The sequence below is a fragment of the Megachile rotundata genome, chromosome 5 (genome assembly GCF_050947335.1).
Source record: "Megachile rotundata isolate GNS110a chromosome 5, iyMegRotu1, whole genome shotgun sequence".
Lineage (NCBI taxonomy): Eukaryota > Metazoa > Arthropoda > Insecta > Hymenoptera > Megachilidae > Megachile > Megachile rotundata.
In genome coordinates, this window is record NC_134987.1 from 15,648,659 (window position 1) to 15,665,270 (window position 16,612).

Sequence of the window (16,612 nt, forward strand, 5' to 3'; positions counted from 1 at the left end):
ACACTTATTGATTTCGAAGAGTTAAAGAGGGGAATACTTTCGAGGGAAATTGCTGAACGAGTTCGATTAACGACATCCGCGAAGCAGAAAATTAGACGCGAGCTAAATTTTCAGCGACTGATATTCAACGAAACGTGCTTTCGTTATGTTATTTCTGTGGAAAAAATTGTACAAGAGTTTTAATTAAAAAGTGGAATTAATGACATGCTGTGTATCTTCGTTTAATGAACATGAAATAACTGATGAGGCTATCGAACGTGTATAACAATTACTACTATCCGTAATTATAGTACGATAATTATCCTAAGCATTGTAAATAATTGCAGTGATAATCACTGCTATTATTTATCGACAATTGATTGATAAACTTCAAAATCTAAAATGTTCATTTTTAGAACATTCAAATAAAATTGTAAAATACAATTAAAAAATAATAAAGTGTTTTAATTAAATTATAAAATGTGAAAAGAATGAAAATTTGCAGATCCAGTAAATTCTATCGTATAAAATATGAGAGTAACGCCCTTTCATCGAGTATTATCGTATCGTCTCTGTTTCAACCGAAACGAGTTTCTCGTAAATGGAAAAGACAATCCCGGCTCAATTCGTAAAAAAAATGAAGCCACCGGTTTGTTCATCTTTATTTTCAACAGAGTCGAAACGTGAAATATGGAATTCTATTTCGCGAACGATTATTGCGGACGAACCTTTTGTGACGAAGCACGCTACAAGGGATGGTTTGAAAACGATTCTTCGAACGTTAATAATGGGCTGCATTCACGAGAACATCCTATATTTCGTGCTTGGGTCTTAATTTTAATTGAGGAGAGAACATAATGCGATTAAAAGAACAATTATTTCTTGAAAGGAAGAGAAGTTAGGCATACTTTTGTTTTGCTTGGCGAAGAGTATTGGAGTAATTACGTGGAGTAGAGGGTTGATCCTACGTCTTTGACATGGAGGAATATATGGGGGAGGGATCTATTGCGCTGGGAGTTAACGCGCAAGGATCTAGGGCGCGGGAATTTAACGAGTATGAATTTAATATGTTAGAATTTCACGAGTGGAGGTTGACAATGAAGTGATGTACTTATTCCTAAATTCTCAAAATTTTAAAGTCCCTAAAATTCTCAAGGTTCCAAATTTTTTAATCCCCAAATTCTCAAGCTCTAAAATTCCTAAATCCCCAAATTTTCAAGTTCCCAAATTCTCAAGGTTCCAGATTCTCATGTTCTCGAATTCTCAAGGTCCCAATTTCTCAAGTTCCAAAATTCTCAAGGTCCCAAATTCTCAAATTCCCAAATTCTCAAGGTCCCAAATTCTCAAGTTCCAAAATTCTCAAGTTCCAAAATTCTCAAGGTCCCAAATTCTCAGGGTTCCAAATTCTCAAGTTCCCAAATTCTCAAGGTCCCAAATTCTCAAGGTCCCAAATTCTCAAGTTCCCAAATTCTCAAGGTCCCAAATTCTCAAGTTCCCAAATTCTCAAGTTCCCAAATTCTCAAGGTCCCAAATTCTCAAGGTCCCAAATTCTCAAGGTCCCAAATTCTCAAGGTCCCAAATTCTCAAGGTCCCAAATTCTCAAGGTCCCAAATTCTCAAGGTCCCAAATTCTCAAATTCCCAAATTCTCAAGGTCCCAAATTCTCAAGTTCCAAAATTCTCAAGGTCCAAAATTCTCAGGGTTCCAAATTCTCAAGTTCCCAAATTCTCAAGTTCCCAAATTCTCAAGGTCCCAAATTCTCAAGTTCCCAAATTCTCAAGTTCCCAAATTCTCAAGGTCCCAAATTCTCAAGGTCCCAAATTCTCAAGGTCCCAAATTCTCAAGGTCCCAAATTCTCAAGGTCCCAAATTCTCAAGGTCCCAAATTCTCAAGGTCCCAAATTCTCAAGTTGCCAAATTCCTAAATCCCCAAATTCTCAAGGTCCCAAATTCCCAAATCCTGAAATTCTCAAGTTCCCAAATTCCTAAATCCCCAAATTCTAAATTCCCCAAATCTCAACCCCCAAATTCTCAATTCCCCAAATCTCACCCCCCAAATTCCCCAAATCTCCACTTCAAATCCCAAATCCCCAAGTCACTCAAGTCCAAAATAGGACATCGCCAAATTCCCTAGAGTACCTTCAAACTTCGAACCTCATCATACAACCCGCTCAATGAAACATTTTAGAAGACCCACCAGCAGTTCAGCACTTTAGCGTCCCATATCTTTACACCTCCGAAGTAATCAAGATCTTGAGGGTTCAATGCATGCTCTATCAGCTTGCTGCGAGCCAGTAGCGGTACAAGTTGCGCGATAAATTCGGCGTATCTTGTCGCGAACAACCACCAACGGATTCATCGGCGTATTTTAGAGGACACTCGAGTCATCTGAAATATTCACCTCGTCCCAGTGGCTGGCTCTCGCGTCAGCCTTTCCTTCTCTCTCCCGAGGGTTCCGGGTTTTAAAGTTTAAGGCGACCCCGGACGTCGTCGTTGTGTTCCTGCCTTCTCCGAGGAGAGCAGCGTGCTTGTTCATGGTCGATACAGCTTCTTCGTCTTCCGACTGGATGGCTCGCCGGAGGCCATGCAGTCGCATCACCCTGCTGTAACTTTCAATCTGTCCGGCGAATCCAATCTGTCAGGGTGATTCGTGGACCATGTATTAAATCTCAATGCATATTTAAGCTGCTGATCTTCTTCGGGATATTGGCGCCCTCAACTTCTAACGAGTCTGAAGAGGGTCTGGGTTCACGTGGTCTGGCTTTAAATTTTTATACTTGGACATTGTAAGAGGAATAGGAAGATGGTTTGCTATTTTTCAGGATGAAAAATTTCTGTGTTACAAAACCCACATGTATGGACTCCTATGGTTCTTACGTCTCTATAACCTTATGTGTCAATGTTCTAGAAATCAATATGTTTGTGGTTGTTAAAATAACTTCTGGAAATATGGAACACTTCCATATATAAGATGTATGACGTATTCGATGCGTTTGTTTTATCAAGTTAAACCATTCGAGTATTTTTTCTTATAATTCATAAAAATTTAAATGCAGTGTCGAAAAATTTCTTCAATCAAACTAAAAATACAAGCAAAGTTATAAAACAATGTAATCAGCAATTCGTTAGAAAGCAGGGTTTAAGCCCTTCAAAGGCGAAGTCGTAAATGTTTAATGTTTGAAGGGCCTGTATCGAATTATCTCGAGAAAATGGAGTCCGAATAAAGAAGAAGACTGAGAATACGATTGGTGAGACGACTCCAGCCGGATCAAATAATTGCTGTCTTGATCGGCAGAGCAAACACGATGGAGAAGGTTCGCGAGTAAAAAAGAAGAAAGGAAAAGGGAAAACACGGGGGTTCGCGGAACCACCTTCGTAGACTCTCTTATCCGTTCTAAATTTGCCCTCCGCCTCTTTCTTCTCCCTTTTTTTTCTCTCCTTTCTCGCCGACAAGGGCAGAGTCTGCAAATTCAATCTTACCAGCGACCTCTACCCACCTACACAGTTTGTTCCGCCTATTGATTCCGGAGTTCGTATTCGGGCTTACCTTCGCTGGACCCGGGCTGGTTCGTTTCATGGAAACTGACTCTGCCGGCGTACCCGAAATCCCCCACAAAAGCTCTGATTCTGGACGCAACCCAATTTTTCACGGAAGGAAACTTGTTCTGAATATAATCCTCTCTTTTTATCAATTTTTCCCGACGGACCGCCCGTCCTTTCCATCCACGATATGATTTACGACGACGAATTAATCTCCTCTGCGTGCCAATGATATAACAGATCGACGAAACTGATTCTATTTTAATTTGTATACGCCTAGCTAATGGGTACCATTCTGTTCAAATTTCCTGACGATACGTATCTGATCGTTGGTGCAAAAATTTAGGTTTAACTTTCGTTTCGCCTGTTACTTTAGGTAATACTATTTAGATAGACAGGTGATCGAGATTGTAGGTTCACTGAGAATGGATGTTTGTTGTCAGACACTATAACACATTATTATGAACATAGGCACTTAATCTCACAATTTCATCTTTCAATACAGGAATGTGTATCGTTGTCTCGATATTGAGGACCTTCAAAGATTTCTTCCATTTTGTAACGCTATTTTGAAGCTGCAGTGTCAATCACAAATGGCCGTCAGAGTAAAAGCTGACATCTGACCTCAGACATGATAACTAACATCAGACATAATGAAGACAAACTTGTGCTTAAAAACAAGGGTACTTTCAACCTCATCTCTTAATCCGTTAATATGTATGATTATTAAGAGCCTTTATTAAGAACCTATTAAGAGCCTTCAGTTTCTCCCATTTCACTTTCTTATAATTAATTTAACAGATGGCAGGTGACCGTCAACGTGTCAGAATATAGAAAGGAAAAAAGAAGAATAAAAATGATAACATAGAAAGTAGCGAAGAGGAGGGGAAGGGAAAGACGAGAAGGGTGAGAGCACTCGGCAGGTAATAGCTCCCAATTACCATAACGCTTGGCTAAGCCGACTAATCGGTTCCGCTTATGCCAACCGGCAAATTATTATTAATCACATTGCACGTGGATTACCGTTTATGCGCATCCATAGCTATGGCATTTGCACTCTGCTCTCCGTCACCCGTCCACGCTTCAACCACCATGAATTTCCGAATCGGTCTTTGATCTCACGGTTACTTGCGCTCCAATTCAACCAGATCCTCGTGAAATGCTAAAAGCAACCCGAGCAGCTTACCTCAGATGTTACTAGAATTCAAGATACAGAAACACTGATAACAACCTTGCTTTGTGTCCGAGTTTGCACTGACTTTGTCTGAATCGTTATCGGACGAGTTCTTTGAACTTTAAAGTTGTCGTTGCTCATGCGAGGTAGTTGGAGGAAAGAAATGTGTTTGGATGAGGAATTGTTTTAGAAATTTTTGGAGGTTCGAATTTTGACGTCTTCTGATTGTTGTATTCTCAAGTTATTCAAGTTATTATATCTTCAAGTTAAGTTATTATATCTTCAAGTTAAGTTATTATATCTTCAAGTTCTCAGACCTCCATATTCATATGTGCAAATTTTAATATCTCCATATTGACAATGTGTAAGATGTCTAAATAATTAAATTCCTAAGTACTAAAATTCTTAAACCCTCAAATTGTCAGGTTCCCAAATTGTTGAACCTCCAAGGTATTATATTACCGAATTCTCACAACTCCAATATCTCACATCCTCAAATTTTCACATCCCTAAATTCTCACATCCTCAAAATCTCAAAACCTTTAAATTTTCACGTCCCTAAATTCTCACATCCCCAAAATCTCACATCCCCAAATTCTCACATCCTCAAATTCTCACTTCTCCAAATTCTCACATCCTCAAATTCCCACATTCCCAAATTTCCACATCCCCAAATTCCCACATCCCTAAATTCCCACATCCCCAAATTCTCATATACCTAAACTCCCACATCCCCAAATTCCCTCTTCCCCAAATTCCCACATCCCCAAATTCCCACATCCCTAAACTCCCACATCCCCAAATTCCCACATCCCCAAATTCCCACATCCCCAAATTCCCACATCCCCAAATTCCCACATCCCCAAATTCCCACATCCCCAAATTCCCACATTCCCAAATTTTCACATACCTAAACTCCCACATCCCCAAATTCCGTTTTCCCCAAATTCCCACATCCCCAAATTCCCACATCCCTAAACTCCCACATCCCCAAATTCCCACATCCCCAAATTCCCACATCCCCAAATTCCCACATCCCCAAATTCCCACATCCCTAAACTCCCACGTCCCCAAATTCTCACATCCCCAAATTCTCACATCCCCAAATTCCCACATCCCCAAATTCCCACATCCCTAAACTCCCATATCCCCAAATTCCCACATCCCCAAATTCCCACATCCCCAAATTCCCACATCCCCAAATTCCCACATCCCCAAATTCCCACATCCCTAAACTCCCACATCCCCAAATTCGCACATCCCTAAACTCCCACATCCCCAAATTCTCACATCCCCAAATTCCCACATCCTCAAATTCTCACATCCCCAAATTCCCACATCCCCAAATTCCCACATCCTCAAATTCTCAATCCACCTTCCTACGTCCTCCAATCCCCAAATTTCTAAATTCCCAAATCACCTTACTGCAAAAATAACCATCAATCATTACAAACGAAAAACAATAAAAAAAAAAGTATTCTGAATCCTACAAAACAGCCATTGTTCACAATATATATAAACGTACCGAATTTAGTAGGTATTCGTTACACTACCCCTATTTGCAACCCTTCTCTTTACCTTTACTCCTTTCTCCCCGCGTCTCACCGTAGCTCTTCGTTACACAAATAGAAGCAAAACTTCCTTCTCTCCTCTTTCTACTTTTTTTTCGCAATCTTCTCGTCTAATTGTTCCGCTCGCTATTTAGCATCCGCCCCTTTGTGGGGCTTCGCTGGTTGTCGTCGGTCGTCTCGGGTTCCGTGCAATCCTCGCAATTCCCTATGTTGTCGGGAATTCCTGTCATCCATCCAACTCTCGTTCGATTTTCCGCGTCGCTGAACAAATGCCTGTGACGATGCTTCGCAAAGACGGATCGTCTGGTTGGATCCGATCCCCGGAGTCGAAGCGTTTTTAGACCTCCCCGGGAGGAAAGAGAGCCGAATACGAGAATATCTTGAGTTACCTATCGATACGGATCACCAAGTGGAACGAGATCATAGCGGAATTGAAAATAACGAATCGAAAGTTATTCTCTTTTATTTATTTTATGCCCTATGCGTTATTGCCATTTTTATTTATATCTCTGAATCTAAAATCTTAATAATCTCGTGTTATATTGCCATATATACATATATTGCCACATATATATTTTATGTTACATATATTGTATGTTACATGTGTGGTTCTGTTACATGTATTATATATTACATGTATGGTTCTGTTACATATATTGTATGTTACATGTATGGTTCTGTTAAACCATGTGAAGCACAGTAAAATCGCTTAATAAATTTTTAATTTCTGTTCCTCTACAATTTTAAACTTCCCCTGAATTTTTTAATTATTGTATTTTTAATATCTTTTCATCATTAAAAAGCTTCGGAATTATTAAGATTCTATCTGAACAGAAAAATAAAGAAACACAGTTGTACTAAAATTTGATAATGTAAAAGTTCACCTAAATTAAAAATTTAATATCGTTGAATTTTGAAATATCGAATGTACCGCAGCCCCTGCGTATTGAAACGGCGTGGATATGTGTGGTAATTCCGGAAACTGGGACAAGCCATAACTCTTTTTTTAAACAAAGATAAAAAATACAATGGAGAACAATTTTCTATGGTTTAACAATTTTTATATTTCAAACGCACAGTGTACGAAATGTATGATAGAACGTTTAGCTTTCAACGCTCGTGCCTACGCGTTTCCATTAAAAAAAATAATCAATATTTCCATTTAGTAAAACAAAGTGCAGTTCACTGTTGCGAGGAAAACGAACGTCAAAAATAAACCCCCGAACGTACAAACATTTTTCATTACCATACATTTTTATTTTTGCCCCAGAAACGAAGTTCGTTTTAGCCACGGCTTTTCAAATTACTCCGTATGCAAAAGGTATATGCAAATCAATGTAAAAATACAGAAAGACGGAAATGTTATTTTGGAAAATTGCTTAACGCTTTAAACAAGGCCAGAAAAATAGGAGAAATCAACGAGAGTTTGTTTTTAACGGTACTGTTAGCGTGTAATTCCAGCTCGTTCAATAACTTCCTTCGTGTGCCATAAAGGCAAACGGTAAAAAGCTTCGCGTTCTTTGCTTCGAGTTTACCAAGTGCTTGTAGTCCGTTCGCAGGTTTCTACGAGTTTTTTTTTTTTTTTAAACATCCTTTCTACCCCGTATTTAAAACGACCATTTTCGTTAGTGGACCAGCAGTCTGTACCGTACTTTTACCCAATTAAGCACAAATGTTTCCGGTGATTCACCCGTTAATCCATATTTTAATTCCGCTAGAGTCAACCAAAATTTAACTAATAACTCGCTAATTACCCCACTAATTAAACAACCGACGTTCGGGGGTGGAACATTAACGAAATTGCACGATGGGGTTTCTGAAGACGTCTCGATGCAAATTAAATGTCATGTTGTTGATGTAATTAAGATTTTTCATTGAGGTACTTCTATAAGTAATACTTTCGAAATTCTCAAACTTTCAAACATGTATAACATTTTCAAAATTGTTAAACTTCCAAAATCCATTAAGTTTCAATCAGAACTTACTATTCTTGATACAATACTAATCCTGACAAGTTCTGAAGGGATTTACCTATGAAATTATGAGGTTCCCTGTCACATTTTAAATCCTACGAAATACAGTCTAATATAATGGCCTTCGCAATAATAATAATGTCAAGGGAGCTTTAGAATTTTTGAATTTTCGGAATCACTTATTTCCAAATTATAAATTACCACATTCGTAAATTCTCAAGTTTCTGAATCTTACAGGACTTGCAAATTTTCAATTTCTCAAACTTCCTTCACATATCCCGAATTCTCAAATCTATAATTTCTCAAGTCCCTGAAGTGCTAAATTTCTAAACTTTTAAGTCTATTTCGAGATCCCTAGATTCTTGGACCCTCAGATCCCTCGATACCTGCTTCCCTACATTCCTAGATCTCTAAATTCCTAAATCTCTAAATGCCTAAGTTGTCATGTTCCTAGTTTCCTAAATCCCAAAACTCTCAAATGCTCAAATCTATAATTTCTCAATTCCCTATATCTCAAACCCCCTAATCCTCAAATCCCAAAATTACATATCCCCAAACCTACAAATCCTAAAATTACATATCCCCAAATCCTCAAATCCCAAAATCACATATCACCATATCCTCTGTCCACTTCCTAAATCCCCAAATTCTCAGTTCTCCAAATCTCAACCCTCTAATTTCCCAAATCTCTAATCCAAATCCCAAAATCACTCATCCCCAAACCCTCTATCCACCTCCTAAACCCCCAAATTCTCAGTTCCCCAAATCTCAACCCCCTAACTTCCCAAATCTCTAATTCAAATCCCAAACCTCTAAAACCCCCAAATCCTCAAATCCCAAAATGACCAAAATCCCAAAGTGACCAAAATCCCAAAGTGACCAAAATCCCAAAGTGACCAAAATCCCAAAATCACATATCCCCAAACTCTCTATCCACCTTCTAAACCCCCAAATTCTCAGTTCCCCAAATCTCAACCCCCTAATTTCCCAAATCTCTAATTCAAATCCCAAACCTCTGAAACCCCCAAATCCTCAAATCCCAAACTGACCAATATCCCAAAATCCCAAAATACCAAAGTCAACAGAAGTTGCAATCTATACAATAAAATTTGAGACAAATCAGAATTGATCGATACACGCGAACATGCATGAAAGGAAGAGCAGATGGGTAGGTGGCACGCGTGTAATTCGACGCGAAGCCAACAGCGAAATACTTGGGCGGAATTAGTAATTAAGTGCTCGAGACAATTCCGGAAGCGAGTCACCGTGACGGTCTGTAATTGCCGGACACTGGGGGGATTTCAATTCGGTCGCGGCGAGGATTTGCATACTTTGTGTTTTGTATGCGACTCGCATACTAGTCTGCTCGGTATTACGAAATTCGGTCGCGACGCGAATTTCTCTCTCGAACGTCGTTATAAACGAGTTACGTCCGTTCCTAGGACGTCGTTATGAGTTCCACGTTTCGTCGAACCGTTGCTCGCTTATGGACATCGGTGACGAGAGACAATGATCGTTTCTGTCGTTGACGTTTTCGATTCGGAGCTTGACACCGATTAATACCGTTCTTTTCCGTTACCCTTCCTTTCCGTTAAACTGATTAATATCGCATTATCCCCGCGTTTGTTCTTTCCGACTTGCCGTCGTGTCACAGGAAATTTTCGATCTTCCCTGTCCGCGCGGTGCGCGCGCAGCCTGCGCCTCGCTCGCGAGCTACGGGGAATTGAATTTAAGATAAATGAATTTTTAATTAACACACGGCCACGGGGAGTGCCGATCGATAGGTAAATTTTAGAACGTACGCCTCGCGTGGTCGTCGAGTAAAATTGCAATCATCGTTCAAATTGAACCAGCTGAATTCTATGGAACAATACACGACTTTCGTTCTTTCAGCTTTTTTCCCTGTCGCTCGTACATAATAGGTTATTGCAAATTAAAGCGTACAACTTCTATATACCACATCTTTAGGTCCTTTTATCACTGGACCTTCTTTGATCGCTAGATTGTATCGCCACACTGTAGATACCTGTACTCCAAATCCATACATTATTATCATACACTATATATTAAACAATATTATTCCTACATTAGAAGATTTGTAGATCTCATTCCTTCTAAATGGCAATTTCCTTAGATGCCTTCTATACCAATTAGCCTAAAATATCCCTAGACACCAATTTCCGTAGATCCCAATACCGCTAAACCCCAATCTCGGTAAACCTTAATATCGCAGTCTCACTAGATTGCAATAACACTGGATCCTAATATTTCTGAATCTCTGCTTCACTGGGGACCCTTACACTTCAATTTGCTGTACATGTCCAGATCCCTGTATCCGCAGCTCCCCAATCCACATATCTCTAAATCCAAATATCCTATCTTTCGTCACCTGCTTGTATTCTCTAATCCCTATATCCCTAGCTCGCACTTTACACCCCTATTATTCCAAATTCTTACATCCACATACTCCTACATCCCAAACTTCATAGAACCCTACTACTTTCGCAAGAATATCCAACTAGACATCTGATCCTAAATTGTAGAACTTCCAGATATCCACAATACATTCACTCTAAAATACTCTGAGTCTTGTGTTACTCTGAATCTGTTTCTTGCTCAAATTATTATCTAATATAGTCGTCGATCTCGATAGTTCAATATCATGATGTCTCCTTCTAACTTCCAATCGTCCACACAACAGATTCTCTCCGTTCGCAGTGAAATTGAACTACACTCGAAGTTTCTTTTGCCACCGTACGAATACCGTCGACAATTAAACTGCACTCTCGACGGGAGTGGCCTGGCCGGAGTTATTAGCCTGAAGTAGCTTCTAACGATGTAAGAGCCGAGCACTTGCTGACTCGTGTTTTCGCACCCCTGATCAAAGCGTTATGTCGAAGTACCACGTGTCTGATACACTTCGAGTAGGATAACTTGGCCGACGTGGTAGCTGCCGCGGCTCGTTCGTTCGACAATCGCGATAACCGGAGCGTTTAATCAATTCTGAAACTCGATCAGCTATAGCGTGATTAAAACGGCGCATTGTGAACTACCCAGACTCCATCATTTTAATTACGGGATACACCCTTTCTATTGTAAATAAAGATTTCCACGATTACATCTTGTCGTTATTATTTATATCGCATTGTACTGATATGTTACCTCATCTGTCCACCTTGTATACGAAGTACAACGTGGTACAACGGTATAACAAGGTACAGTCAGACAGGTATTCCTGTAACAGGTATTACAGTCAGACAGGTATTACAAGTATCTCTTAAGGTACAGTCAGGTATCTATGAGGATTAATTTATTACTGGGAGGTATTTATGCAGGTACCTCAAAAGTAAGTGCTAAGTACAGTCAGATACACATGTTAGAATTAAGTGACTGTTAGAAAGTTTCAGATATTGCTCATTATTATTTATTCCAGGTTTGACAAAAACCTTTTATTTGTTCTTCTTTGTTCTTTCATTCATATGTTCTTATAGATATAGCCAGTTATGTATCAAGTACTGTAAGTACCATAGTGCTAGGTCATTTAAAAAATGCTTGTATATTTCTTTTGTACAGACTTGTTTCAAAGTGGACTTTGAATACGTTCATCTCAAAAATAACTAAATCTATTTGTAACATAAACATGGAAGAAAATATATTGTATTTCGAACTAACATATTTACCCGACAATTTCCCAATAATTAAAACGAAATTCGTGTACCGCTCCGTTTCGAGTTACCATCATGAAACAAGACTCGACAGCAAACCGCGATGGAACACGAAACTCTATCAAATAAATTTAATACAAAAAGCTTCGACTGATTCAATAATCGTCAAAGCGAAAGACGCGTCAGGAAAAAAATAACGAAGAATGGGAGGCGTTTCCCGAGCATGCATTTTATCAAGTTCGACACGAAATATGCAAAAATGGAGGAACGAGATTTATGGTTAGCGCAATTAAACTGTCGCGCGTGTCGACGAGCAACGATTGCGACGGGGGCCCGTCGTTTTTCCGCAATCAGTCGGACAGATTTATGCGAATTTTCCAGCGTTGACCGTTCGTTTTGTTCGCAGGTGCAGTCGCGGCGGTGACATCCGCGGGCGGTCACGGGTTCGACGCACATTTACGGGGACCCAGTTTCGTCATCGAGCCACCGTCGAGGGTGGAATTTTCAAATTCGAGCGGAGCCTGGCTGGACTGTACGGCAACGGGAAGTCCACCGCCCAACATCGATTGGTCGACCGCGGACGGACATCCGGTGAACGACGTATCGGGAGTTCGAAGGGTGCTCAGGAATGGCACGTTGGTCCTTTTGCCGTTTCCGGCGGCAGCCTTCCGACAGGATGTGCACAGCGCTGCCTATAGATGCGTCGCGAGCAATTCTGTTGGCAGGGTGCTCAGTCGTGATGTACAGGTCAGGGCAGGTAAGGAAATTCACGCATTTAAATGTGGTACTCTGAACAAAAACAAGTACTTTAATACTGAAGCACTATTGTATATATGTACTTTATGTACTTTAACCTTTTGTGATCCAGAGGTGCTTCTCAGACACCATTCGATTTAATAAATTAATTTAAAATAAGTATTATTTAATTAATTCTATAATAGTGCTCATGTGATGTATAAACATAATAAAATAGACAATAGTGGAAATTATTAGTGGAGAAGTAATAACCTCAAAAGAACTCATTTAACATTTAAATTAATATTTTAAAGTAGCTGTTTACATACAATAAAATTATCTTCGAGTGCAAAGAGTTAACATTTAAATTAATATTTTAAAGCTGCTGTTTGCAAACAATAAAATTATCTTCGAGTGCAAAGAGTTAACATTTAAATTAATATTTTAAAGTTGCTGTTTGCAAACAATAAAATTATCTTCGAGTGCAAAGGGTTGATATATACTTGATGTATATATGTATGTACTTTGTATATATTTATATATGTTTACATATGTACTTTAATATGTACTTTACTAAAGGTTCAAACCTTGTCACCAACCTGCTGAATCGCAATACAGATCAGATTTCTAAATTACTAAACTCCTGAAGCACTAAATTCCTGAGTCACCAAATGGCTCAATCACCGAATTCCTAAATAACCAAATCTCTACATTTTCACTTATAAAAAATCTCCATTAACATCTCTATCCCCATTGCTCTCCCCATCGGAACCACTGATCATCCCCTAACCTACCCATCTAAAACACCCCGTCTAAAACAACCATCCACCTTCCCTACAAATCTATCCTACGTATTTTAACCTCGAACCTAAATCAACCCAAAGCCGCAAATACCCAGCTCCCCGTATTAGAATAAAAACGACGTCCATTACCCGCGACGCAAAATGTCGGAAAATATTTTCGAGCGGTTGAGGATAACAACGTGGAAGATGTTTCGTCGTTTCTGGAAGCACGCGCTGTCGGCACGTTCTTAATCGTGGCAAAAGAAAAATGCATCGTTCTCCGACGGAAACGTTCAACAGGAACAAATCCCGGCGAAATGGGGTGAAACAGAATCGCGATGCTTTCTCGCCGCTGAATTTCCCTCGTCTCGCGACGAATCAGCTTGCAATGGGCCGAGAAAACTTCGACTCGGACCAGCGGAGCCACACCGGGATAGAAATTTCTTTCGTTAAACCGAAAGCAGGAAGTAAAGTTTTAATTAACGGCCACACGTCCGGGCCAGAACTTTATAGCCGCGAGGGAGTAGTTGGCAATCCTGAAAGCGTCGGGTCGACCTCGCAGCTGCCACGGATTTGCATTCAGATTGCATTTTTTTTTTTTAAGAGGTAATTACACCGGGCTTCGCGTGATGCCCGCCATAGAAGCACCGGTCTCATCTGCATCCGGCCAGGTTTAAAACATCCTTCAGGACTTAGATTTCTCTTTCTTCGGAAACATTTGCTTGCTTTGTAAATGGTTTAATTGCTGGGTGTACCTTCATGCACTTCGTTGGTATCGATTTTTTAATTGCTACTTGAGAAGATGTACAAATATTTGGTTGTATACTTTAGTGTAAAAATATCAAATTTAAGAAATTTCGAAAGTTTAAGAACCAATTATCAAATTATGAATTCAATCTATGTAACCTATGGATATTCAGTTCGTATAACTTCTCAGAACCTAGTCAAACGATAAATTAAACAATAATTAAGAATGCAACAATAGTTTAGAGCGATCAATTGAATGTAAGCAAGTTTTAAGTGGAAAGTTCTTATATCTGCTCGGCTACCGACTGGCATTCACTTTCCTCGCAGGCTTTCAAGCAATTTGATATAAAGGTTCGAAGTGAATCGAAAAGCGTTCAAAGATGTGGAGTAAACCGAGGAGCTAGATGACTTCGAAAGGATTGCAAGTTTGAAAACTTTTAAAACAGACTAGATCGAGGGACCTCTAACTATCATAGAAATATGATAAATTACTTTCTGAGAGCTTCCAGACTAGAACTCCACGTTCTGCAAATTCGATAATCTAAAATCAGGAGTTAAATCGAATGGAAATTCGTTCTGATTTCTGCCACGATTTATCAGAAGCTGGTTTTCGGTGTTAGGATCAATGAGACTCTATTTTAGGTTATGGCGCTAAAATTGAAAACTGAGAGTGGTTCTGATGTTTCAAAATTTAAAGGTATTTAAATTTTCACATTTGGGTTCTCTAATTAACAAATTGTTAAATTTATAAATTATCAGATTTGCAAATTTCTGTTGGGTCTCCAGGTTCTCAAATTATTTTAATCCCCGTGTGGATGTTCGACTTTAATTTTCTGAATTAAGTCAAATTTACTCTCCCATATTGAATATTACAAATGTAAATGCAGTTATCTTCCGCTTTTGAAATTTCACGAATGTTTAAACATCATTATCTGCAGTTAAATTCAAAAGCCAGTTTAACCACCTTTACTCTCTCCAACCAGACGCTCTCTGTAAAAGATTAATAATCTGATTTTGATACTGAAAGTGTTCATATAATTCACTAGTATACCTTGACCTTTTATTCTCTACGTAACCCTTTACATATATTAACCATATGCACTTGAAAATATTTTTGCTGTTGACAGTCAGTGAATTTAAAATTTTTTATTTAAGAAACTCGACATATTTTGCAGTTATTTTACCCTTATCGATTTTCACTAATGTCCACCTCACTATGTTGATACATCACACACATAAAACTATAGATTCAAAAAATACTCCAATTTGTATTAAACTGAGACCTCGTAAAAAAAATTGGCAATGCATTGAAGATATATGCGACGTTGAATTAACATAGGGGTTGAAAAGGTTAACATATTCGCGCAGCACATCGAAACAAACGTAGAGAAATAAAGCAGAGGAAGGCGAATGTTGGCCGTCGGTTAGCCGGTGAAAGATGGCAAGGGAGAAGAAATTCAGCGTTACGAAGCAGAACACGGGAGAGTCTTCGTCGGCGTCGCGACGTCGGCGTGTCAGACTGCAGCGTCGCTGGCAGCTGGCCGTCGCCCTTGGAATTTCCACGTAAATAAAATCTCCGGAAGAGTATAGTGGCTCTCGAGCGGCTGGGCGACGGTAGAAACAAAAAAGGAAAGGAGAAAAACGACCGACAGACGTCGAGGACGAGGCGTTCGTTACGCTCGCGTCGCCTCACGCCTCGCCGCTTCCCCGACGCCGACGTCGAGATTCACCCGGGTTGTCGACGACGAGTAACGTCGACATGACACCCTGTACATAAAGCTACATACGTGTCTGCCCTCCTGTCACTGTGATCGTGCGTGCGTGCAACTGCCCGATAGTACACTCGGTGCTACGTAGGCTTACATAGGATAACGATTTATGTTTATGCAAATCTGATAGGTTGCAGGTCTCAAATTTTTTTAATTTCTAGCCTTGCAATTTTTCGTGTTTTTAAATTTTATTGATAGGGAAGTTTGAAATTATTGAAAATTGTACTTGAAAATTTTTAGGTTCTTAATATCTCAAATTAGTTAAATTTAAAAAATTTCTCAAGTTTCCTTAATTTCTCAAATTCCCAAATATCTCAAGTTTTTAAAAATTGTCGTTTTCCAAATTTCTCAAATTTCTCAAATTTCTAAAATAGCTCAAATTTCCCAAATTGCTCAAATTTCTCAAATTACTCAAATTTCTCAACTTGCCCGAACTGCTCATATTTCCCAATTTTCTCAATTTTCTCAAATTTCTCAAATAGCTAAAATTTCTCAAATTGCTCAAATTGCTCAAATTTCTCAATTTTCTCAAATAACTCAAATTTCCCAAATTTCTCAAATTTCCCAAATTTCCCAAATTTCCAAAATTTCCCAAATTTCCCAAATTTCCCAAATTTCCAAAATTTCCCAAATTTCCCAAATTTCCCAAATTTCTCAAATTAGCTAAATTTCCAAATTC

At 39.1% G+C, this 16,612-nt stretch overlaps 1 protein-coding gene across 12 annotated transcripts in view; it reads left to right on the forward strand.

The window, feature by feature from the left end:
* The window catches only part of Dscam2 (Down syndrome cell adhesion molecule 2), a 133,681-nt gene that overhangs the window by 71,827 nt on the left and 45,242 nt on the right, over positions 1-16,612 (forward strand). For all 12 annotated transcript variants that reach the window (XM_076532267.1, XM_076532277.1, XM_076532271.1 and 9 more), the window contains exon 2: positions 12,307-12,657. In XM_076532267.1, coding sequence (XP_076388382.1) covers positions 12,307-12,657 — 351 coding nt within the window. The remainder of the gene's footprint in view (positions 1-12,306; positions 12,658-16,612) is intronic.